The sequence below is a fragment of the Telmatherina bonti genome, assembly GCF_933228915.1.
Source record: "Telmatherina bonti genome assembly, chromosome: 17".
Taxonomy (NCBI): Eukaryota; Metazoa; Chordata; class Actinopteri; order Atheriniformes; family Telmatherinidae; genus Telmatherina; species Telmatherina bonti.
This window is the reverse complement of record NC_136615.1, coordinates 8148374-8172075: the sequence shown is the minus strand read 5'-3', so window position 1 is coordinate 8172075 and position 23702 is coordinate 8148374. Positions and strand designations below refer to the sequence as shown.

Sequence of the window (23702 nt, the reverse complement as noted above, 5' to 3'; positions counted from 1 at the left end):
GCGGCTCTTCTTTTCCTACCTCTAAATATGAACAACAAGGTGTGTATAAAGGTATGGTACTTCTCATATCAAGGTACTTTTTAGTTTGTGTGATTTGTGAAATGTCATTTTCAGGACACGGCTTCGACAAGATATGTTGTAATCACGATGCATAAGACAGTCCTTTTTTTTACAGTTTTGTTGATGCTAAGCTGAACCTCTCCTGTTTTAATAATAATAAAAACAAGGAATATTTCCAGGGAATGCAAAGTTTTCTGTTTGCACAGCATCTGAGTTGGACAAACCAATAAAACCCGTTACAGAAAGTAGCACGACACTCGGCTCAACATGACTCTGATGCTACTGCTTCATCTGAGTCTGAGCTGGGAAATACATCAAGTATGATGAAGAAAAAGTTCTCATTAAAGCATAAAAGTTTCTTCTGAAAAATGTCCTGTAAAAAAAACACTACATAGTCTTATCTAATTAGATATTTCCATCCTTTTCTTTACATTTCAGGAATTATTTTATAGCAATATAAATTCATCTGATAGGAATTTGTGCCATAAAAGCAGATAAAAAGTGTAATATTGACATATTTATTATTTTTTAGCTCCATGTCCTCTAAACAGCAGTTAAACATTTCATGTGACGTGAAGTTAGCTTTAATGCCATCCCAATAAAATGCATCTAAAAAGGTAAATTAAAGCGAAGTCCCTCAGAATTACTGACAGACATTAAAACCCATCTTGCCTTGTCTACATCACCAGCTATTCACGCCCCTGTCTGCAGCGATGCAGTGCATGTTTGTTGCTTATCGAGCATCTCATCAGGATATGAAGGGGTGGAGCTCTTTTCAGCTGATTTAAAAGAGTCATTTTGATTATAATTTCCTCTTGAGCAGGTTATGGGTTCATCATCAGTTACCATGGCGATCCATCAAGGTTAAAAGAGAGCTACATTCATTGAAACTCGGACTTTCTCCAGAGAGACCAGAGCTTAAACTGCTGTTAAATTCATCTGCAGTGAAAATCTTCAGTGCTTCTGAGGTAAGTAAAAGATTTAAAAGAGCACTTAAAAATTTTTTTTTTTTTTTAAAAATCATTCCACATTTAATTCTCTAAATTAAAAAATGTACTAATACCAGTAAATTAAATGAGTCCCTGAAGATGTTCCAGACCAGCAGGTGACACCAGTCTAGACAAGGTAAGGTAACTTTATTAATACTCTGAGGTGGAATTCAGTACAACAGGAGAGGCCATCCGTTGAATGAAAGAACAAAACAGAAACACTGAACAGACACAGAAGGATGGTACAAAATGCACAAACATGCACTGTGAGTTCCTCTGAGGCTTGGAAATAAATGCATTTATATTAAACTCTAAAAAAAAACATGAAAGAACATTAAAAAGATAAGAATCCAGGAGAGATAAGAGATAAGGATGATTCAGTCGCATCTAAAATCCCAACTAACATTCCAGATGTCTCCTCCTTCATCCACAGCCCCCACAGTTTACTACAGTTTTACTTAGGGGTGTTCAAAGTTGGTCCTCGAGGGCCACCGTCCTGCAGGTTTTCAATGTATCCCTGCTCCAACACACCTGGCTTCCATTAAATGGCTCCAACAGCCGATGAAGTTCTGCACAATTCCTGAATCATCCGAATCTGGAGCTGCTGAAACATGAATGCATAGAAAACCTGCAGGATGGTGGCCCTTCAGGACCGGAGCTGGTGCAGCTTTGCAGACTTCCCTGCCTTTGGTGTCAGAAAGAACAGTAAGAATTTAGCAAATGGACCAATCAGAGCCTGGAAGCGAATATTTCCACGTCTGTTGGTGTGTGGTCTGGTTGTTGCAGATTCCTGGGTAAACTGGCAACATATAACCCAACACTGCATGAATAATTGGATTGTTTACCAAATTTTGAAAATTAATATTTAATTGATCAACTATTTAATGTGATTTTAAGTGTTTTAGATAAATCTCACCCCACTGAGGTCAGACACTGCAGCTAAAACTTTATTTATAACTTAAAACAAAAAAGTTGACCAAAGTGCAACAATTGCAATTTATGTGCAATTTAAATGTGCAATTTAAAACAAACTAAAATAAAATAAGATCAAATAAAATAAAATTAGATAAAATAAAATAAAATTAGATTAAATTAAATTAAATTAAATTAGATAAAATGCAATAAAACAAAATTAAATAAAGTAAAGTAAAATAAAACAAAATAAAATGTAAACTGCTGTTAAATAACTTCATTATTACTGGTACTTTATGCTGCATGCTTTGATGTTTATTTGCTCTTTTCCACATTATAATGTAGAGAATACTGAAAAGTTCATTTGTTAATATTTTGAGGGATTAAGAAAAAGGCGAGTTTGCTGCAGTTACATGCAGAGAACGACATGCTTTAGTTCTCAGCAGCAAGCCTTAGTGTTCTGTTTGTGCATTTTCCATGAATAATAATAGAATTCCAATGGATCGGGGATGTTGTCGAAAATGTAAATTAAACAGAATAAAGTCATTTGCAAACCTGTATTTAACTGGCTACACTACAAAGACGAGATATTTAATGTTAAAACTGATGAAATTAATTGTCTTTTTGCAAATATTCTCTCATTTAATATGACGTAACATGTCCCAAATAATGTGGAGAGAGGCATTGAACATATAGTAAATTAAAAAGGATTTTCAAACCATTGTACTCTGTTTTATTTATGCTTTGCGCAGCGTCCAGATTTACTGGAATTTGGTTCATAATTCTGTTGTAGTTTGTTCTGCAAGAGTTCAACTTTCCTCCTGTGTTTTGATGCTTCTCAGTCCTGTTTTTGAGCAGGTTGTAGTTTCCTTTGCATGTTTTGACCCTTGAACTGCATCCTGTAATACTTTAGATTTATTTCATTAAAGGTTTTCTACAATCTTTAGAGAAGGATCAGCTTTAACCCTCTGACGAATTAATAAAAATAGATTAAAACACACATTTTTTTTCCCCACATTTTACTCTTACAGACATGTACAAAGACACATTTCTTTGTCTTTAATATTGTTTGGCTTTTTAATTGGTTTATTTATTTTATCTATTCTATAGAAATAGTTATAAAATAATACATTATAATGTTTATAAAAGAAATATTCTATAAAAATTGATTAGTATAATTTTCTTGTCTTATTTATCTCTGAGGTAAAGTTGGTAATTACATGTACGTGTATTTATGAAATTTTATACTATATTAGTTTATTCCTCAGTGAGTGGAGGTGTGCTGGGTGATTCTCCTAATGTCTACTGAAGTGGCAAAGTTGCAAACAGACCATCCTAACTTATGAATATACTAGAAAACAGCCTTTAAATAGTTTTCCACTGTAACTCATTCTTTAGACTGTGTTTTCTAAAAATATGATGTTGCTTTTGAATAAAATTAATAAATATATTTGAATATTTGAGCCTTAAAATAAGGTGATATTGTGCTTGTGAGATACCTTTTACATCTTCATCCTCAATAGTGGTGTTGCTGCTGTCAGACGACTCCTGCAAAGGACATAAAAACAACTAGTTACTCATTAGAATAATAATAATAATGATAATAAATCTAAACACACCCAAATATACCCACAAAAGCATGCACACATATGCACAACAAAGTCAAATTTCTGCCACCAAATCTGCAACACTGCTTCTATCTTTACGTGACAGTTTTGTAAAAAGAAAAAACACAAGAGATGAAGTTCTAACTCTGCAGCTCTTCTGCACAACCCTGGTTTTGCTCAGTGTGGACAGAAACAGACACATATTTAGCCACTGTTGCACTCAACAGTGAAATGAAGGTTAATCTGGTGGTAATTTTTACTGACATACATCGATTTGTCAACTAGCGACCGGACCACTGAGCACCATTCATCTGAACACTGAGGGGCAGCATAAGCCAACAAAACTCTCACAGCTCCACAGATTCACACTCACCATCTCTTTCATGCATAAATACACAAAGAGATGCACACAGATATTCAGAAGAATACAAAAACCCTCCGTTGTGAGCAGCTGAGCCCACACAGTTAGAGAAACGGAGTGAAGACGAGGATGTAAAACTATGTTCAAGGAATGAAGAGATGGAGGGAGGGGGAGGAGGATATACCTTGATCCCATCTACTGGATTATGGATAACAGTAGTCTGTGGCTCCTGGAGGAAGAATGGAGAGAAACAAAGGGGAGAAAAGGGAGAGTGGGAGTGAAAGGAGGTAAAGAGGAGGGTGATTTGTCATGACAAAATGAGAGTGAGAGAGAAAGAGCAGCAGAAAGATGTGATTAATAAATGGAAAGAGGGGGGATTTTCTAAACAGGATAAAGAGCAGATAGACATCATGGTCAGGATGACAGCAAAATGAACCCATCAGTGTGAATGATTAGTACAGCCTTTCTTTTCCAAGTCAATCAATCACATAATCCAATTCTTTCCAATCCTATATCACAGATTATCAAGTTATTAATGATTAAAACAAGAATATAGTATCTACTGGTAAATGTGCTTAAGAAAAAACACAACCAACAATTCAGGTTTTATGCGACAATTCGGACCAAATTGCAAAATTTAATGACATCACATCATCACAGCCCACACGTCCCCTTATTTCCATAAACCCACTCAGTCCCACATACTCTGTCCTGCTGGCCCATGTACTGGAGAGACCACCAACTTTCTTACCAGTGAACAAATAATATGAATGTCTTCTTGTACTTTGGCTACAAATTAAAACAATTAGCTCCTTTTGACCTTAAAAAACAAAAATCTATATCTGAAAGGTATTTTCTAAGGTTAAGCAAAGGGCTTGGAGTTAACAGAGAGTGGAGAAAATAAGCAAACATGCTGTTTATAGTCTTTTCCGGGGATTTGTTCACAGTAATAACAACAAAAAGAAAGAACCCAAATACCACAGGGATTATCCTCTAACTAGAATATGAGAAGACATCCTAAATAGCTCAATCATATCCAGCTTATAAAACCATAAAACTACAACATTTTTGGGTCTTTTTCTAAAGGCAGCATATTGATTACTGTTATTTCATCAGGACCTCCGGTGCCTCCTAACACAGAAAGTAGCCGTTAGCATCTGCTAACAGCTTCTGACAGCCTGGTTAACAGTGAAACGGTGTATTTTCACCATAGACTGTATATAAAAGATGGACGGAGCCTCCTTGACGTCACCCATAGGTTTTTGAAGAGCTGAATCGAAGCTCGGTGGGCGGTTCCTACCGTCGCCATCTTGGCAGGTGTATGTGTGTCGTCTCGCACAGAAAATAGAAATATGGGTAAAGAGGTGAAGCTGAGAGGGGGGCTGTGAGTGTCATGGTGGACGATTGACATCGAGCGAACTCCGAGCTTTCTGTAGCTAAAAGCTAACGGAGCTAACCTGGAGATAACAGGAGCTAACCAGCTAACAGAGGTAAGCGGGCGAAAGCTAAGTCATGCCGTCAGCCGGCTAAAAACAGCTGTTGTTCTACATTCTTCCTTCTTGAAGCGGGATATCGGGTACCTGTCAATCAAAAGGACACGCCCCTAAACATGCCGAACTTCGAGATAAAATTACTTTTAAACGAGCAAGTTAGAAAAAGATTCACTCCCCCAACAGTTGTCATAAAGGTAAACCTGACCTATTAAACCTAAAATGGATTTTTGTACCAGGCTGTAAGCATGTTTATTTCTGCTGTAAACATGTTTATTTCTGCTGTAAACATGTTTATTTCTGCTGTGAAGTTGGTCTTTTTAACATGGGAGTCTATGGGGATTCGCTCTGTTTTCCAACCCCTAGTGGATGAAGGGGGAACTGCAGTTTTATGTACTTCTGCATCGGCTTCACTTTTAACTGCTGAAGGCTCTGTCCCTCTTTCATATTATTCAATATGTCGAGCAGCACTTGAAGCTTTCTTCCTGGTATATTCAGCTCCAGGGAGCTTCACAGACAAGTTCTCAGCTCAAAACCAGCCTTCGTTACCAGGCTGATCCGCTTCTTTAGGTCTTTAACCCCTGATGCTGCTGCCTAAACAGACAGCCGCAAAAACATTTCCAACACAGACTTATAGGAGATACGCAGGATCTTTCTGCAGATTTGAAGAACCAAAGCTTCTTCGAGACTTGGTGTCCTCTGTCTCTTCTGTGAACGGCTAGAAATATGTAGTCCTCTATCATCTCTTCTTCTTCTCCCAGGACAAAAATGGTGTTTGGCTACTGTCTGGTCCTCCCAACATGGAGTTATTTTTTGATGTTCACATTTAAGATGAGGTCTGACAAAATGCCACAAAGCAGCGGAACAGTTTCTGGTCCAACACCATCACTGATACACCCCATAAACGTTTCTACTGATGACAGAGTTGTACTGGAGGTCTACACGTTGGAGAAAAACATCTCAGTATGCGGTTCCTGTGTTGCCAAAAGGCTCTTTAGACTCACAAGTCCTGTCTGTTTCACCAACTTTGTGAGTAAATTTATACCAAAAGCCACTCTGTATGCGTCCACCTCTGCCTTCTACTCGATGCTCCGATAATATTATGTGTGCATTACAAGGAAATAGTGACAAATTACATAACTATTTACTCTCTTGAGAGGTGGGACTTTAAGGGTTTATTTACAATTAATTAGAGCTAAGCTAGTAAATTAGCAGCTTTGGCGAGATAATATTTGGCGTGTTTTCAGAGCGCTCTGGTGGTTTTATTGTAGAAAAGTGGCTTGCCACAAATCTAGCAGCTTTTCTGGCGTTATTGGAGAATTTTCATGCCTGACATGAAAGCAAGTTTTGTTAACTCTTCACAATGAAGAGCATTGCAGCAGGCTCCGCCCCCTTCCAAAAACACTTAGCACCAAAGCTAATGGTGAGTTCCCGTTTTTCTCGGAATAATGAAGGTATACCAGGTAGTTGCCGTTCCAGCAACGATGGGCTACAATTTAATTAGGCTGTTCAATAAATTTAATTTCATCATTTCAAGCCAAATCATACATATCCTATAATAGAAACCAACTGATTGCATCGAGTCATGACTTGGATCCAATCCCCCATCCTGAGCTGCACGCGGCGACAGTGGGAAGGAAAAAACTCCCCTTTAACAGGAAGAAAACCTCCAGCAGAACCCGGCTACAAATCATCTTACAAATCATCTAATTAATTTGATTCAGTTTTCAATCTCATCCCACCTCTAATAAAATTATTTGGCTTCTTCCCAGGAGTTTTGATAGGATCATTAATTCCACTTGCTTATGATAACGACCTCTAATCTCATAGCTATAGTTTTTTTTAGCTTTTAGACATGACAAGCTTTATTTGTTGGAGTTTTATAAATCTTTGTGAAACTGTTCAGTGAAACTTGGTGAAATGTGAGGAAGTTATGGCCCACACAAGACTCACAAACCTACATCTGACTGTGGTGGGCAGGATGGAGGTGCAGAGAAGTTAAGGCAGGACAGCATGCTAACAATACAAGGGACTTCATAATAATTTTTATAGGAAAAACATAAACTGTATCTTGTATATAAGCAGTTGATCATGGGAATTAATTATTCTTACAATTTGAAGACAAATACTCTTATAACTGAACTGTTGTAAAAAAAAAAAAAAAACCTTTTAACACAGAAAGTCTTAGAAATGAATAAAATAATCCCATATCTACATTTTGGTCTGTCATCCTGTTTGTCCACACAGCACATCTTTCTTAGAATTAATGGAAATCAATGAAGTTTAGATTCAGTGAGATGCTGTAAATAAGATTCGGGCAGTGGCCCCTGGGCCCCCCCTCTTCCTGTGCCCTTGGTTCAGGTCCCTCTGCACTAGATCCTGGGAATGCATCTTTCGCTTGTGAACAGAGGGAATGATTACAATGATTGTTACAAAAGTCTGAGTATTTTCTCCCATTTCTTTTAAAGCTGCAATTTTAAACATTTATTATAATTGGCAAAAACTGTACACACAACCCTTCCTTTCTTTTCTACACACACACACAGGTCCACACACTGGACATACAGAGACAGACAGACAAACATGGAGCTGCATACCAGTGCAGCAGAGGGGATGTTGCCTTTGGGACTGGTTACTATGCTGTTTCTCGTGCTGTTTGTCTGCGGCTGTGCAGGAAAAACAAAGTGTGTATTAGTGCTCAGCGACAATAGAAAGAGGTGCCAACTGCTGGTTGTGAAGTGGGTGGTTGGTGTGTTAAATTAAATAACCAAAAAAAAAAAAAAAAAAAAAAAAAAAAAAAAAAAAAAAAACATTGCTTTTGGTAAAAAAAAATAAATAAAAAAGACTGCTCCAGATAAGCACAGGGAAGATTAAATGTGGTCATTCAGCAATGGAGCAACATTTCACATTTCTGGCTTCAGTTTTAATCAGATAGAAAGGCTCTCTGTAGCTCATCATCTCAGTTGATTACTATATGCGATAACATCAGAATCGACTCCAGTTAGAGCTTATACTTCTCCAGAGTTTTTCCATTTTCATTAACGCTCCCTGGCTATGGATACTATTTGACAGATGGCAACACATCTGCAACATCTGCCAGAAATGAAGGCACAAGCAAACTTTTTAACTCCATTAAAATCCACCCTGGTTAAGCAACAACATTCAACTGCTTCTTTCTGTGGAAGAAAACACAGTCAAAAAATAGGTTGTAAAATAGGTTTTTTATGCACAAACACACACACAACAAGGCAAACATTAAGCTAAATATATTGCATCTCTGTTTCATAAGGAAGCACACAGGTGTGACTGCATGCAGAAATACACAAATGCAGGCATGACTCACAGACTTCATGCAAGAACTTTCAGTTTATTATTAAACTAAGTGTGATTTCCTGCAGTCCAGCTGAAGAAAGAACATTTCTGTTCACTTTAGGCTAAAAATAATGGTACGATGGATACACAGCTTCATGGGAGATGAGAGAAAAAGTCTCATATAACCATACATTTAAACAGTGTTTAATATTTCAGTGAATGCACAGAAATGTCAAGTTAATCTTAGAGGAACAGAAGGTCATTGGGGAGTTTTCAAGTACCTGTAATCAAACAAAACACTCTGAAGTGAGTCAACGGCTGCTACTCAGCACTCACCCAGAAAACCCATAAACTATTTAAGGAGCTGCTGTGATTATAAAAGCAGCACATCAGCAGAACACGCTGAGATTAAACTTGTAGTTACACCAAGAATCTGTCCATGAAAAAATGTTGGGACGAAACATTGAGGCAGATTTCCAGCAGCTTTAACGCTACAGTACATCCTATTCTATTATAATCTTATTACCTGTTAGGGCTGTGACGATACGCTTTTGTCCCGATTCAATTCAATCCCAATTTTTTTGGGTGCCGATTTGACTTAAATTGCGATTCTTCTATATCAATGACTTTTGTAGATCAAAAACAAAATAAATGTATAAAACCTTTTTTTTACGCTTCATTTTCCTTGATTTCAATGAGGAAAAACAACGCAGTAGCCAGACCATCATTCTGCTGCTATAATGCCCAAGAAGACGAGTAAAAAGATCAATAAAAATAATAAAAATAACAAAAAATTTCATCATGGGGTATTTTTATTTGATTGAAAATAAAATTGTGAAGCAAAACAAATCCCAATTTTTCTATTCGATTTTTCCACCCCTTTTACCTGTCATCAAATTATAATTCATTTTAACCCAAATAATGTAAACCTAAAGTTCATAAAGTTCATATAATACCTATTTATAAAATGTTGTCCTAAAAAACTTTTACAGAGCAATCAAATTTTGGACAAGATGCGTGCTTAACATACGCTGGTCATGTCAACGTGCTTCAGGTTTATCTGCTAAGCTTTCTTATTGTTTACACATTACATGGAAAAACACAGTTTTGGAAGCACAAACGTGTGTAAAGTTTAAAAAAACAACAACCTGAACACAACAGTATTTTGTTGTCTTGTTTGGAGAATTTTGTGGGACTAATGGGATGAATGAAGTATTATTATAGTAGTATTATATTATATGCAACTCAATGATTATGTAGCCACACTCTCAAAAATAGAGGTACAAGATAAGGACATTTCTGTACCTATAGGTACATTTTAAAGAAATGTTCTCTCAAAAGTACAATACTGGTCTTTAACAGACCAGTAGCACACCTTCAGAGTACGAAAAAGGGTTCAAAGTGACATAAAGTACAAATTTGTACCATTTCGACCATAAGGGTACCTGCAGCATTGAAAAATGTAATGTTAATGGCTGTAATGTTACAAACTAGAGCAGACAATTTACTACACCAGACAATGAAGGTCAGATGCTGCAAACTAAGTGTATGTCTGGTCAGTATTTTGAGTTTTTGAAGATTATTTCTAGATTAAAGATAAGATAATATTGCTAAGTTGCATGGACCAGGCCTAATCCTGTGAAAACATAAAAAAACATAACTTGATAAGGTACAAAAATAGACCAGAACTGAAGGGTACAGAAATGTCTCTCAAAAGAGTACACCCCCAGCGACAAGCATTTGTACCTTTTTAGGTACAAACTGGTACCTCTACTTTTGAGTGTGACAGAAAAGTCACTCAGATTAGTGCATATGGAACCAGTAAGCAGGGTGGAGGGCTGGTAAAAATGTTACTGACATGTAAATATAGATTATAAATCAGCATATCCTCATGAGTTAGGTGGCCTAATCCTTGTTGTAGCATCTGTTTAAACTTTTCTTGGACCTATCTTTACAACTAAAAGACATTAACATTAAAAGCTTGAAGGTATTTTCATGCATTAGATAACCGTGTTGCACCCTCTGATGCAAGTTTTATAAAAAGCACATTTCAGAAACTGCTGGAAACTCATACTAAAGTAGTTCCAAGGTTGTGTGCCTTCTTCTGGCATCAGGGTGCAGCGAAGGCAAGCCTGTGATTATGTAATGACAGATTAATCATCTGGTAGGAAATAATCTGAGATTATCATGAGGCTGCCTGAGGAGAGAGGGGAGGGGGGTGTGAGGATGAGGAGGAGGGGCTGAAAGAGGAAGAGATGCAGGTTAGGTTGTCACACAGAAACAGGTGAAGCTCTGAGGAAGAGGAGGGAGAAGAAAGTGTTGCACGTGTTGGAACAGAAACGGGTTGAGACATAAAGCACTGAACATTTTTCCCTCTAACATAATAAACAGATCAATATGTTTTAAATATTGGTTTTCTTATAAATAAAGGATTTTGTTTTTATTTGTTTCATTTTTTATTATTGTTTCAGTGTTTGTTTCTTCCAGCTGTTTAACTGAACTCCACAGAGCTCGAATGATGATCCATCCATTCATTTCCACCTGTCTTCATGATTAAAGATTCGCTTTTATCCGCCTTCCCAGAACGGCTTAGAGACACTCCAGCTGACCGCCGTCACGTAAAAATTAACCTAAGATATTTTTCAGAGCACATTCAGGACCTTGCATGGTTAAGGTCTTTTTCTTCTGCCTCATTCCTGAGCGGAAAAAGATCCATTCTGAGCGCAGAATCTACGTTCAGCACAAACATCAGGTAAACTTTGAGCAAAATCTTTTCCCACTGTGAGCAACGTCTAATCTGAGCAAACAAATGTTAATTAAACACTCAATTTGTTTTTGCTTTTATCTGTGCAGACACACAAACACACTCGCAATGCAGCGTCTGTGCTACAATTCCAACCAATCACAGGCCTCGGATTGACTCCTTCTGATTGGCTGCTTTGCAGCGTCTCAGCTACGCGGTAAAAGGCGTCATCCTGTGCTGATGGTGGGAGTTCTAGTTTGCTGTGTCAGCCCAGAGTAAACGGCACTGTGTCATCCAACATGAATCACTGACATGTTCTCTATATAGCGTAGATAAACATACACTTAATAAAATGATATAAAAAACATAAAAATAATCGACCAACTTGTCTTGACTCAGAGAGTCTTCAGACTCAAGTTTATCACCTTTTGTTGTTGTCTGAATGCTTTTTTTTCTTGTTTTATTCTATTTATTAACAAATATTTAACACTTAAATTCTAATAATTTAATAAAGCTTCGTATCCTTTATCATGATCACATAGTTTCCACTTAAGGAATAAATGTGTACACTGCAAAAACTCAGCCTTAAAAAACAAGAAAAAAATATACAAAAATGACGTAAATGTTGCTTAAAATAAGATAAATTATCTGCCAACAGAACAAGAAAATTTGGCTTGTCAAGACTTCCCAAAACAAGTAAAAATACTCTTAAAACAAGAGGAATTCTCTGGCATAAAAACTAAGAATTATCTCACCTTTAAAAAAATAAGCATTTGTGTACTCAATTTAAGATTTTTATTCTTACTTAGATTTTAGTTTTTGCAGTGTAAGTCATGCTAAGTTCAAGAGTTTGGCACCAAAACTGACGGTTACACAAGATAAAAACTTCTTTTAATGGATGCAGGAACATCTTGATCTTATAAGACGAAACAAATTTCATCTCTCACAATAATCAACAACTAGCTATTGGCCTGATCACCCAGAGTTTACACACATGCATCACACGGACACATGCAAACACAACATGCATGACGACACAAACACTAACATACATCTGCAACAGAAATTTCTTGCAAACTGCACACAAACATTTGCAGAAATGTACGAAGAGAAGGAAACTTCCAACGTTTCTGAGACAAGATGAGAAACAAGCTGATAACGTCACATTACTGCAGATTCAGCGTCTGGGAACTCTCTTCCCAGAATGAAACAGTGCAGAGAGCATTTCTTTAATGAGCTTTGCTTTGGCACAGAAGAAATATTTGCTATGAGAAACGTCCTGGGCAGCGCGGTGCCAAGCAGAAGCATGTGAGTGGAGATAAGGTGAAGCAGCTCTGACCAACCAGGCTGCCGTCCAAAGTCAGAGGATTTAAACCAGCATTCAGAAGAAACGTGTCAAATATTGCTGTCATTTTTAATCCTTTGCAGCGAAAAGGAAATTATTCTACAGAAAATTATTTACCGCTTTATTGTCATAGCTGACTCTGTTTATTTATTTATTTTTTATTTCAATTCCACATTGAAATAATAGGAATAATAAGCAGAAGGAATATAGTTTCACCATGATTTCTTGCACAAATTATTCAGTCCAGCTGTATTTCTGTATCATCAACTCACCACAAAGTCATCTGGAAGGATTTTTAACCATTTATGAGCAGTGTGTTTATGTGTTTGGCCTTGCTTCTCTGTGAAATCATACTTTTTTATTTATTATTTTAACTGTTTAGAGTAACTTTATGGACCCCTTACTGTACGATATGTGCATGGTTGTGCAACACTTTGCTGTCTGGTGTAAAAATCCATGCCTATGCTTGTGTTTGGGGATTAAAGCATGACTCAAGCATAAAATGCGTTATAAATCTCGAAACCGAGGATGCATCTCTCTTATGAAGAGGACAATTGAGAGCAAAATGAAAGAGTCAATCTAGCTTACCTTGACGTCAGCCTTCTTGTTGAGGAGGCTCTTGGCTGCTGCAGAGAGGCAGAACGACACACCCTCAGATGGAAGGGTACACATTATACACCTTCTGATGACCACAGCTCTTCAGGTCTGCTCACACGAATGCAACGGCACAGTAACTCATGCATGCATGCAGAAAAGAAAAACCACCTGCAAATCAACAAGCCAGAAAGCTCACAAATGCAGAAACATGAGCGTGCAACAAAGGAACGTGCAGAAATCTCCACGTCGGCTCTCGTCGCCACCCATAGGGACAAAAAAATCTAACTCTGCAGATCTTGTCCTCCCCTTTAAAAAAGAAACTCCCTTCGTCCCGTAAAAAGACATTAAAAACCCACACACTGACTCATAAACACATTTAACAAAATCTCCGTCCAACTGGCACCTCCTGATCCACTGCCCAAAGCATTAGATAAGCAGAGGGAATCAGTCACGACGGGGGGGGGGGGGGTCAAACTAATTCTCAATATAATCCAAACACACTCACACACAGATGCACACAGGCACAGATAGATGTGGGATTAGGAGTGGAAGCATGAGGGGAGTGGAATAGAGATGCAGGTATGTGATAATGGGTTGGTTAATCTCAAGAGTAGGCTGGATTACTGGAGTTCATTGATGGGAAGGAATCAGTGTAGAGTCACACGAGGGCAAAAATAAACACCAGGAAGCCAGAAAGTGTGTGTTTTACTGCTTACATTCTCCTCCTGATGATTAAAGCAAAGGAAGCAGCGTGCAAAGCAACAGTCATGCTGACATTAATCCTCATCATGGTGACACTGAAGCTCTCAGTGGGTGTGCAATCTCCATGCATGCCACTTACACGGCACTGTTGTTGTCATTCTTTGCACTTAACATTTAAAGCCTGACATCTAAGATTCTGAATACGCTCCCAGCTGAAATAATTTGTCTCCTTTGTCCCCACGAGGCAGGAGAAGTCTTACAGAGTAAAACCCTCTCCTTGCAGATGAGAGATGATGCTGCTTACCTTGGCAAACATTTGAGCAGCGTTAAAGGCCAACGGGAAGGGAGAGAAGAGTTTAAGAAGAGAGATTAAAACGAGCCGAGAGGGAGTGCGCAGTGTTTTGACTGGAGGAGATTTCTGTTTAATCCTGTTGGCTCAGTGAGAGGAAAGGATGTTCAGGTTTAAGTGAGAGGATGTGTGCAGCTGAGGTGACTTTACCTTGTTCCACGATGCCAGCAGTGGTTCCCGCCACAGCGCTGACAGCAGCCGGGGCTGTGGTCTGCCGACCCACTGAAATACAGCAGAATCACACAGAACAATGCTAAAGCGACTCATTATCCATGCAGCACACACTCCCCTCTCTGCACCAGCCTCATTAAGACGTTACTTTGAGCTTTTCTAGCAGTCATGGAGATGACTGAGGAGGTCAGGTCATGTGATGCAGCTGTCCACTATGATTCTTCATGCTCAAACAGCCTTGCAGAGCCTGCAGGTGTGTTTTGGCTCTGGTCACAGTGAGTTCATCTCCATGCGCCGCAGTCAGAACCACATCTGCATCTCACAAACACGCTGCAGCTACAATCTGAAACCAGACCGTCTTTTTTACGCTTGTGTTTCTCCTTTTCTTGGTTTCCTTCTGCTGACATGTGCCTGACACTTTAACGTGGACTCTAATCTGAGTTGACTTCTAGTGAATTTCTCTGCAGTGGAGGAAACTGCTGGTTTTCCTTCTCTTGTGGTTTCTGCTTTCATCGGATCTGAGGCTGTTTGCTGTGCAGCAGCACTGCTGAGATACAACACGCTTTCATTGAGAAGAACTTTGCTTCTTTAGTCAGAAGCATGAATTAGAAATGCATTTAATCTTCTTTCTTTCTTTTTTCCTCCTCTCTTTCTCTCTCTCTTTTTCTACCAGGTGTATTTCTGTTTTCTCTTCTTTTCTATTCTCTTTCTGTCCCTCTTCTGTCCTCTCCGGTCACGGTCAAGTAGTACAAACTTTGTAATACAAATAATTATGCAAAAGAAATAGAAAAATAAAATAAGAATCCAGAATATCAGGGGGAGCTTTATATCTACGACGCTTCCCTTGGCAAAGTAAACTTGCCCAGCAGAACACAGCATCCAGAAAATCATTCTGCCTGCTTAAATGCTGGACAAGACAAAAAAAAAATGCAGTCAATCAAAAAGTAAAAAAAAATTTAAAATGAAAAGATTTCAGTGGAGGGTTTTGTTTCTGGCTTTCTCATCTCTTTAGCTCTTTGCAGAGATGCATCATTAAATAATCTGAACTCTATGATTCTACAGATGCAAATGTTTTACTGTATAAGTGTGATTTCTGTCTACTGTAACTCCCATGCATCAACCTGCCGTGTGTGTGTGTGTGTGTGTGTGTGTGTGTCTAAAAATGTAAAGAGAAGGAAGAGGACAGATGGAGCGTCACGCCATCCTCCTCAGTCTCATCTTTTCTAGAGTAGCACCCACCAGAGAAGTTCCTGGAGACAAGCATGGTGGTCAGAATGGCACCCTGAAGAGGACAAGAAGCAGCAGCTGTTATTCTGAATTCAACTGATGTTTTTTCACATGGAAAGAAACTCTGTATGTTCACAAAACACTCTAAAATCACTTCCAGTGAACATATATCAACGAGAAATGTAACCAGGAGGAATGATCACATACTTTAAGTCTCTCTAAATACTCACAAAGGTACGTTCACCTTAAAGAGTCAGAGAGTAGGAATGACTATTTAAAATATACAATCAATAAATGAATAAAAACTCAATTCTATGTTCTTTAAAGCTTATTATTATGGCAGCTGCAGACTTTAAAACCAAAGACATTGTCAAAGAAAATGCAGTATATGTATATTTTTCTGACTATTAGAATTAAAGAGTTAAATAAATGTATCTGGTGTTAAACTAGTGGTGTGGTTGTCCCTTAAGAAGTGGGTATAGTCTCAATTTTTTGCCCTTTATAAAAAAAAAACCCCAAAAAAACCAGAATAAAAGTAGCCCAGAAAACGCAGTTTCAGAAACAGTGACATGTAGGACGAATCTACATAAACCCATCAGTATATCTGCTCATCGCCACATCATTTCTGCTCTTTGGTTTCAGGGAGGAAGAGTTATGGAATAACTAAGCCAGTACTGGCACAGACTAGAGAGAGACTCATAGACATATAGATGTGTATTATGTCTATGTTCAGGCCAAAGTTAACGCAGCTGATTGTTAACTGCAGCAGTGTAGCACACTGGTAACCTTATCTGAGCTGCTGGGCGACGATGTGGTGGGATGTTTGTAACTGCATCACAGGAGGGTTTAGAAGTGGGTTTACTCAGTTCTGACTGAAAAAGAAGTGGTATACTCCGTATACCCGCGTATACCCTGGACTACACCACTGTCGAACCAATCAAAAGACACAATCTGAATTTGTTTCAAGCAAATAGAAAAGAGTTTTCATGGTCTTTTACTGGATCATTACTGCTCTGCTCAGCTTGGCTTGTAGCTTTTAGCATCAGGAGTTTTTGTTCTTCTTTGATGTCATGTGATTCCATTTAATTTCCTTCCTTTTATCAAACTAGTGGAAAGAAAATGTCAAAAATACACATTTAAAGTATCTATTTTATACTTTATCTGCATGCACATCTAGATCTCTTCAGACTTCTGCTAAAGTTTGTCTTTTTCAGGGTGGGAAGTTGAATATTTTGATGTCTGAGGGACTATTTTTAAGACTTATGTAGCTCAAACTATAAGAATATTTCCTTGAAATACTTTTTATTCAAAATGTAAACACAAACAGGAGCTGGATCAGATGGAGAACTGAAATAAAACTTCTGTTTGAGCTACACGGCGTTTTCACACCTTGAGTTTCCTCCTGGCGTTAAACTTCTTCAGGCACTCGACCGTCTCCTGCCGGTGCATCATAGAGGCCACCGTTGAGCGTTGCTGTAGGGAGACAAAGAGGGAAGCTGAAAATAAAACATCAGAGAAAAGCAGCTCTGACAGTGACAGGTTTATGTGGGCAGGAGCTGGTGAAGAGCCTCTGCTGTGCACGAAACGTCTTCATTCTGAGGCTCTTGAAGTGACAACATTTCAGGCTGAAGCAGATTCAAATGTTCTTCCCGTGGTGTCCTGACGACATGCTGGCTTTTGTTATGTACATATAACAGGACGTGAAGCAGGGTTAGATGCTGGTAAAGGCTGTAAACTAAACCAGGAAGGCAGAGAAAAGAAGTAATTAACTAATTAAAGCACTTTTTACTGAGGGATTACCATGAACAGTTCATCTGCTACTTTCTGTTTATTTCACCAGTCAACATTTCTGCAGTTTTATAATCTTTATTATGAGAACTCCATCATTTGATAATAAGTAGACCTGGTTGTAACGACAGCTGGGCTTTTGTTTTGCTCTATAATTTGTGGAATTTAAAACTCTTTCAGCTTTACTGTAAATGTTCTTGGGTGCTAGTAAAGCACAGACATTGGCACATTATTGGAACTGGTAAGAAGGCTTATCTGGGTTTGTTGTCCCACAACGGTTCCATGCTATCAGTCATACAGATGTTCGGTAAAGTTAGAGGAAAGAGAGGTTAGCGATCCGCCAAAATAAGACACTGAAAGTTTCACTGCAAAAACTGAGCTTTAAAAACAAGAAAAAAAAAATACAAAAATGAGGTAAATGTTGCTTAAAATAAGATAAATTATCTGCCAACAGAAGAAGAAAATTTGGCTTGTTAAGACTTCCCAAAACAAGTAAAAATACTCTTAAAACAAGAGGAATTCTCTGGCATAAAAACTAAGAATTATCTTACCTTTAAAAATAAGCATATGTGTACTCAATTTAAGATTTTTAATCTTACTTAGATTTCAGTTTTTGCTGTGTTCCTCCCAACATCACAAAATCTGCCTCGCATCACTTGAAGTATGAAGTATATTTTTATGTCAGCTTTACGGAAAATAAAATCTCAGAGAGCTTTTTTTATTTGTTTTTTTGCAGTAGCAGCACCTAAACTGTGGAATGAGCTTCTTTTATATATCAGTTGGCTGTTGGCTTTTTCTACACAACGATAAGTTGACATTTTCTATCTGATTTTATTTTGATTGTGATTGTTTTACTTTTAGTTGTATTATTTTACATTTTAATTGGCTTTATATATGTTATTTATTCTGTTTTTAGTTTTAACCCCCCACAATTTGGCACTTTGGTCAACGTTTTTGTTTTTAAAGTGCGTTATAAATAAAATTGCATTGCATTAGCTCATACCACAATTACTCTTTGAAGTATTTTAAAACTGCAAAATGACTCGCAGATGTTCCAGATGTTAACTTTCTGTTAGATGCAACATAATTCTGATGTTTTGCATTAACAAATAGCGTGCACCAAGGCTTTTTCAGCCTGCTTTAAAGCTGACGGTTTGCAGACGTCTTTGTTGATCACCAGGATTTCATGTCAGACCTTTTTGTTTGGGTAACTTAATCAGATTAATGAGATTAAAAATTGTTGCACTGAATATAAATATATGAATATTAAGATACAAATTATTTCATTTCATTTCATTTCATTTTTATTCATTTCATTCAAAACAACATAAGAATAAATACAAAATAAGACTGCCAATTAAATATGGCTTGAATGAAAAGGAGCAGAAAGAAGAGCAATCTTATGATATCTGGCCCCTAATTTCATAATCATCTATTTTACAATATTCACATTCAATGTCCATTTGTTCCAAAATTTGCATTAATTACCCATTATATTTCTTTTTTCTTTTGATAGTTTTGAAAGGATTTACAGATATTCAAAATGTAACACCCATCATAATTACTCAAGATAATTCACATTATGCCTCTAACTCTTCAGAAGTCTTTAATATTGTTCTTTTTATGCTTTTAGAAAAGGAGACAAATGCATTTTATTTTGGTACTTTCAGTCTTTTAATCATGATTGTGGTAAACGCAGCTAAATGCAAAAAGGAAACAGAGACTGCCAGCCTCGACGCTGATTTGATCATTTTAATTTGGGGGAGCAATGCCATATCAATTCATGTCTTTTGTCGAATGGATCGATATTGATTAATTTGGAGAAACAGATGAATACATTTAGCAACACAGCTCTGCTTCATTTCAAACTCACGCATTTTAAAACTCAATTAGCAAAACTTTTATGAGTTTAAATGAATCTTTGTCCATACAAACTTGGTGTTTTATATAATCATAAATATCAGGAGGAAAAACATGATTTTGCTTGAATAAAATGAGACATTTTCTGCCCCTAAGTACCAAAGGCATCTAAAATAAACAGATTTACTCCATATGTGGTGTCCTGGATGTGAAATTGAAATTTGATGTAGGGCAAAGCAGGTGCTTATCTCTGAGATGGGTTTCACTCCCACTCTGTGGAACAAATTGTTCAGGATAAGCTGCCCTGGTATCAGTGCATGTCAGAGATTTCCTGTTTGGAAACAGGTGGTGCTGATAATTGGCAGCTTCAAGCAGATGTTCTCCAGCTTATTGTGTCAGGAAATAGAAATTATTCAGAAGAAGAGGCCGTGAAGTGGAGTTTCTGTCAGCTTTAACAAGGGTCTGGGTAGGTGCAGTTACTTACGCAGACCCATGGGTGCTTCAGAGCCTCCTGAGCAGTGATTCTCTTGGCAGGGTTGATCGTCAGCATCTGGTTGATCAGGTTTTTAGCTTCTGGAGTCACTGTGTCCCACTCTGGGGAGGGAAACTAAAACGCACCGATGCAAGTCCACATAGTCATCAAAAATGTAAACAGTGAACTGTTTGACTCTAAGAAAGACAAAATGCTCACATCGTAGGCTCCAGCTTTGATCTGCTGGTAGAGTTTGTGCTGGTCCTCATCCCAGAACGGAGGGTACCCAACCAGAAGGATGTAAAGGATCACACCTACACAAAAACATCCTCTTTGTGTGAGTGACAATCAGGAGAGTGAGGAGGCGGTGGCAGAGAAATAAACAAAGTGCTCACCACATGCCCAAATGTCTACAGGTTTCCCATACGCCTCCTTTCTCAGCACCTCTGGCGACAAGTAGCCAGGAGTCCCTGCAAAGCCTGCACACACACACACACACACACACACACACAAATAAAGCAACACTCAGCTTTTTATCAGTAAATGTTTTATACATAAAGGTGTGCTGCATGTGGGAAATGAGCATTGTCTCGTGAGGAACAATCTCCTGAGGGTGTATAAAATGATGCCTGTGTGGAAAAATGCAGTCACAAAGCAGAGGAATGAGATGCATATGCTGAACTGCACTGGTTGCAGAGTCACTACCTCCACTGATAGGTAGGAGCTAATAAGAGCATGCACTGAGCAGGGGTACCCAGTTCGGTTCTACAAGGTCCAGCTGGTTTTCCCCTGCACCAGAGCTTACAACGGTGGCTACAAATCCATGTTTCACATGAACTGCTTTGCAAGCTGTTATAGCACTACAATCCAACACCCTTTTAGGCTCATATACAAAAGTAAACTAGTTCTAAAATTTCCAAAAACATTCAGCTAGCTCTTATTTTATCAGATGTAGGGTGGCTTTATTATTTCTTTATGCTTTTTGCACATTTTTGTCGTTTTCAGTTGCAACACAAACTGTTGTCATGATTAGAACAATCAGACCAAATCCAAACATAAACTAGCATCACAACAGGTCTTCCAACCTCTTCCGCTTTGGACCAATAAAAACTGGTGAAGAGGTGAGGTTTATTTCATTTCTGTGAGCAGATGCGTTCAGTATTTAGTTACACTGAGGTAAAAGGGTGGACACACCGTTTTACAGCATGTTCCTTTAACAATCCTTCAGGCTGCATACAAAAAAACCACCTTGGTGCACAAGGATCCCAATGTCACTTACTCTGTTTACGAACTTCTACACAAACATCATGCTAAAATACAGAAGTATGGTTTGAAATTACACCTTTTTTTGTTTTTATTTTGCCCTTTTTAAGATGGTCAAGCTTCCCAAAGTGTTTGATATATGGCTTTTGTGACAAAGTATGAAAGTTACTGGAAGTGTCATGGTTTATGGGTTGTGTGCTCTATGATAAAGCCTTTTCCAACCCAAACCAAGTGGGGCAACAGCCTGGAAACAAACCAGGAAAAGTATGTTTCAGTGTAACCATAGCAACCTGTAAAATGGCATCTGTGATAGTTGCCCGGCAAAAAAATAAAGTATTTGCCTCAAAACATGATCATTTTAAAATTTAATCAAGATAAATGTTTTATTCTAACCCAACCAGGAAGAGAGAAAAATGTTTCAGTGTTGAGCTGCTGATTGGTCCAGATGTCATGTCTTCCTGAAGCCTGTGATGGGAAGCACAGCCCATTTTCAACTGCTGCTCCATCCATCCATCCATCCATCCGTTCATCCATCCATCCGTCCATCCATCCATCCATCTATCCATCAATCCATCCATCCATCAATCCATCCATCCATCCATCCATCCATCCATCCATCCATCCATCCATCCATTTTCTGCTGCTTATCCGGGGTCGGGTCGCGGGGGCAGCAGCCTAAGCAGGGAAGCCCAGACTTCCCTCTCCCCAGCCACATTTGCCAACTCTGTGGGGGGGATCCCGAGGCGTTCCCAGGCCAGCCGAGAGATATAATCCCTCCAGCGTGTCCTGGGTCTTCCCCGGGGTCTCCTCCCAGAGGGACGTGCCTGGAACACCTCACCAGGGAGGTCCAGGAGGCATCCTGACCAGATGCCCGAGCCACCTCAACTGGTTCCTCTCGATGCGGAGGAGCAGCGGCTCTACTCTGTTCTCCTCCCGGATGACCGAGCTCCTCACCCTATCTCTAAGGGAGAGCCCGGCCACCCTGCGGAGGAAACTTATTTCAGCCGCCTGTATACGAGATCTCGTTCTTTCGGTCACGACCCACAGCTCATGACCATAGGTGAGGGTAGGAACGTAGATCGACTGGTAAATCGAGAGCTTCGCCTTCTGGCTCAGCTCCTTCTTCACCACGACAGACCGGCGCAGAGTCCGCATTACTGCAGACGCCGCACCGATCCGTCTGTCGATCTCGCGCTCCATCCTTCCCTCACTCGTGAACAAGACCCCGAGATATTTAAACTCCTCCACTTGAGGCAGGACCTCACTCCCGACCCGGAGAGGGCAATCCACCCTATTCCGGCTGAGGAATATCTGCTGCTCCATCCATCCAAATCTAATTCCTCTCATACAGACTTGTTAAACAGAAGACCTGATCAGATGTGGAAATATTTAAACAAAGCCTTTTCTCTCATCTCACTAACAGAGATGCTGCTTTACAGGACAGAAATGGGCTTTATTGAAAAGTATACAACTCATTTTGTACACGCATTGTTGACATGATATACTTCATTTCCTTCATAGTTTCTATGTACGTTTTTTTTAACTTTTCTGATCTGTCAAACTCAATCCCTTTACAATTTCTAAATTATGTCTTAATGTTAATTATCAACATTCTGTATTGTGTGTAATATTATCATCCACCTGCTGTGATTTTGCATATCTCCTTGTAGAAAATCTTGTCTTTTTCTTGGCACATTAACATATTTTTATGCCATTCGATTGCCTTTGTAATCTTTTATGTTTGTAATTTGATTTGCAGATTAAGCTGTTTCTCTCTAAATAAAAAAAAGAAGCTTACTTATGTTGTCAGCCCATATACCTTTTACTGTAAGCGTGTTTCTGATCACAGTACATATTATATAGACATATCGCAATTGTCAAATGGACTGCTTTTATTGTGAAGCAAGCGGAAGTTACTGGGCAGCCCGTGTGAGACTTCCAAGTTTTCTTTAAATACTAGGGCCACAGTGTTCTCAGGTGAGAAGCGATGGGCTGTAGTTGCCCACTAAGGATTCCAGACCTGGGACCTACGTGCGTTTGTATATCTCTGCCATGAAAACATGAAAAAAGAATAAAATAAAGACCAAGAAGGAAGTTGCCAGACTATTGTTCATTCTAAGGGTGCAACACTTACAACAAAATACCACGCTGCTGTGTCGTTTGTGTCAGTGTAACTTACCAAACCAAGCCTGCTGGTCTCCTTGAACTTCAATGGCCAGTCCAAAGTCAGCCAGTTTCACAGCAGCATTCTTACACTTGCTGGCCAGCAGCAGGTTCTCTGGCTGCAGGTGTAACACAAACACCCAAACATTAGTGTCAGCTGACCTGCACCAGAGTCAGGAGGGTAAAACTACCGGTTGTGCCACAATGAGATTCCTAGTCATGTTTGGGGATTTGGTGGAGAGAAGAGGGGCTTAACACTGTAAACTTAACCACAGTTACACTTTATCTTAA

The 23702-nt window shown here is 38.7% G+C and overlaps 1 protein-coding gene across 4 annotated transcripts in view; it reads right to left on the bottom strand.

Annotated features, from left to right (window-relative positions):
- Positions 1-23702, bottom strand: part of camk2b2 (calcium/calmodulin-dependent protein kinase (CaM kinase) II beta 2) — a gene marked incomplete at both ends in the record, with an annotated part of 54229 nt that overhangs the window by 5166 nt on the left and 25361 nt on the right. For 2 of the 4 annotated variants that reach the window (XM_079257210.1, XM_079257209.1), the window contains 11 exons: positions 3461-3509; positions 4114-4158; positions 8017-8085; positions 13408-13445; positions 14618-14689; positions 15878-15920; positions 17255-17338; positions 19998-20120; positions 20205-20299; positions 20381-20464; positions 23428-23530. In XM_079257210.1, coding sequence (XP_079113336.1) covers positions 3461-3509; positions 4114-4158; positions 8017-8085; positions 13408-13445; positions 14618-14689; positions 15878-15920; positions 17255-17338; positions 19998-20120; positions 20205-20299; positions 20381-20464; positions 23428-23530 — 805 coding nt within the window. Of the gene's footprint in view, positions 1-3460; positions 3513-4113; positions 4159-8016; positions 8086-13407; positions 13446-14617; positions 14690-15877; positions 15921-17254; positions 17339-19997; positions 20121-20204; positions 20300-20380; positions 20465-23427; positions 23531-23702 lie in introns of all 4 variants that reach the window. The other 2 variants (XM_079257211.1, XM_079257212.1) reach the window with 2 other exon arrangements.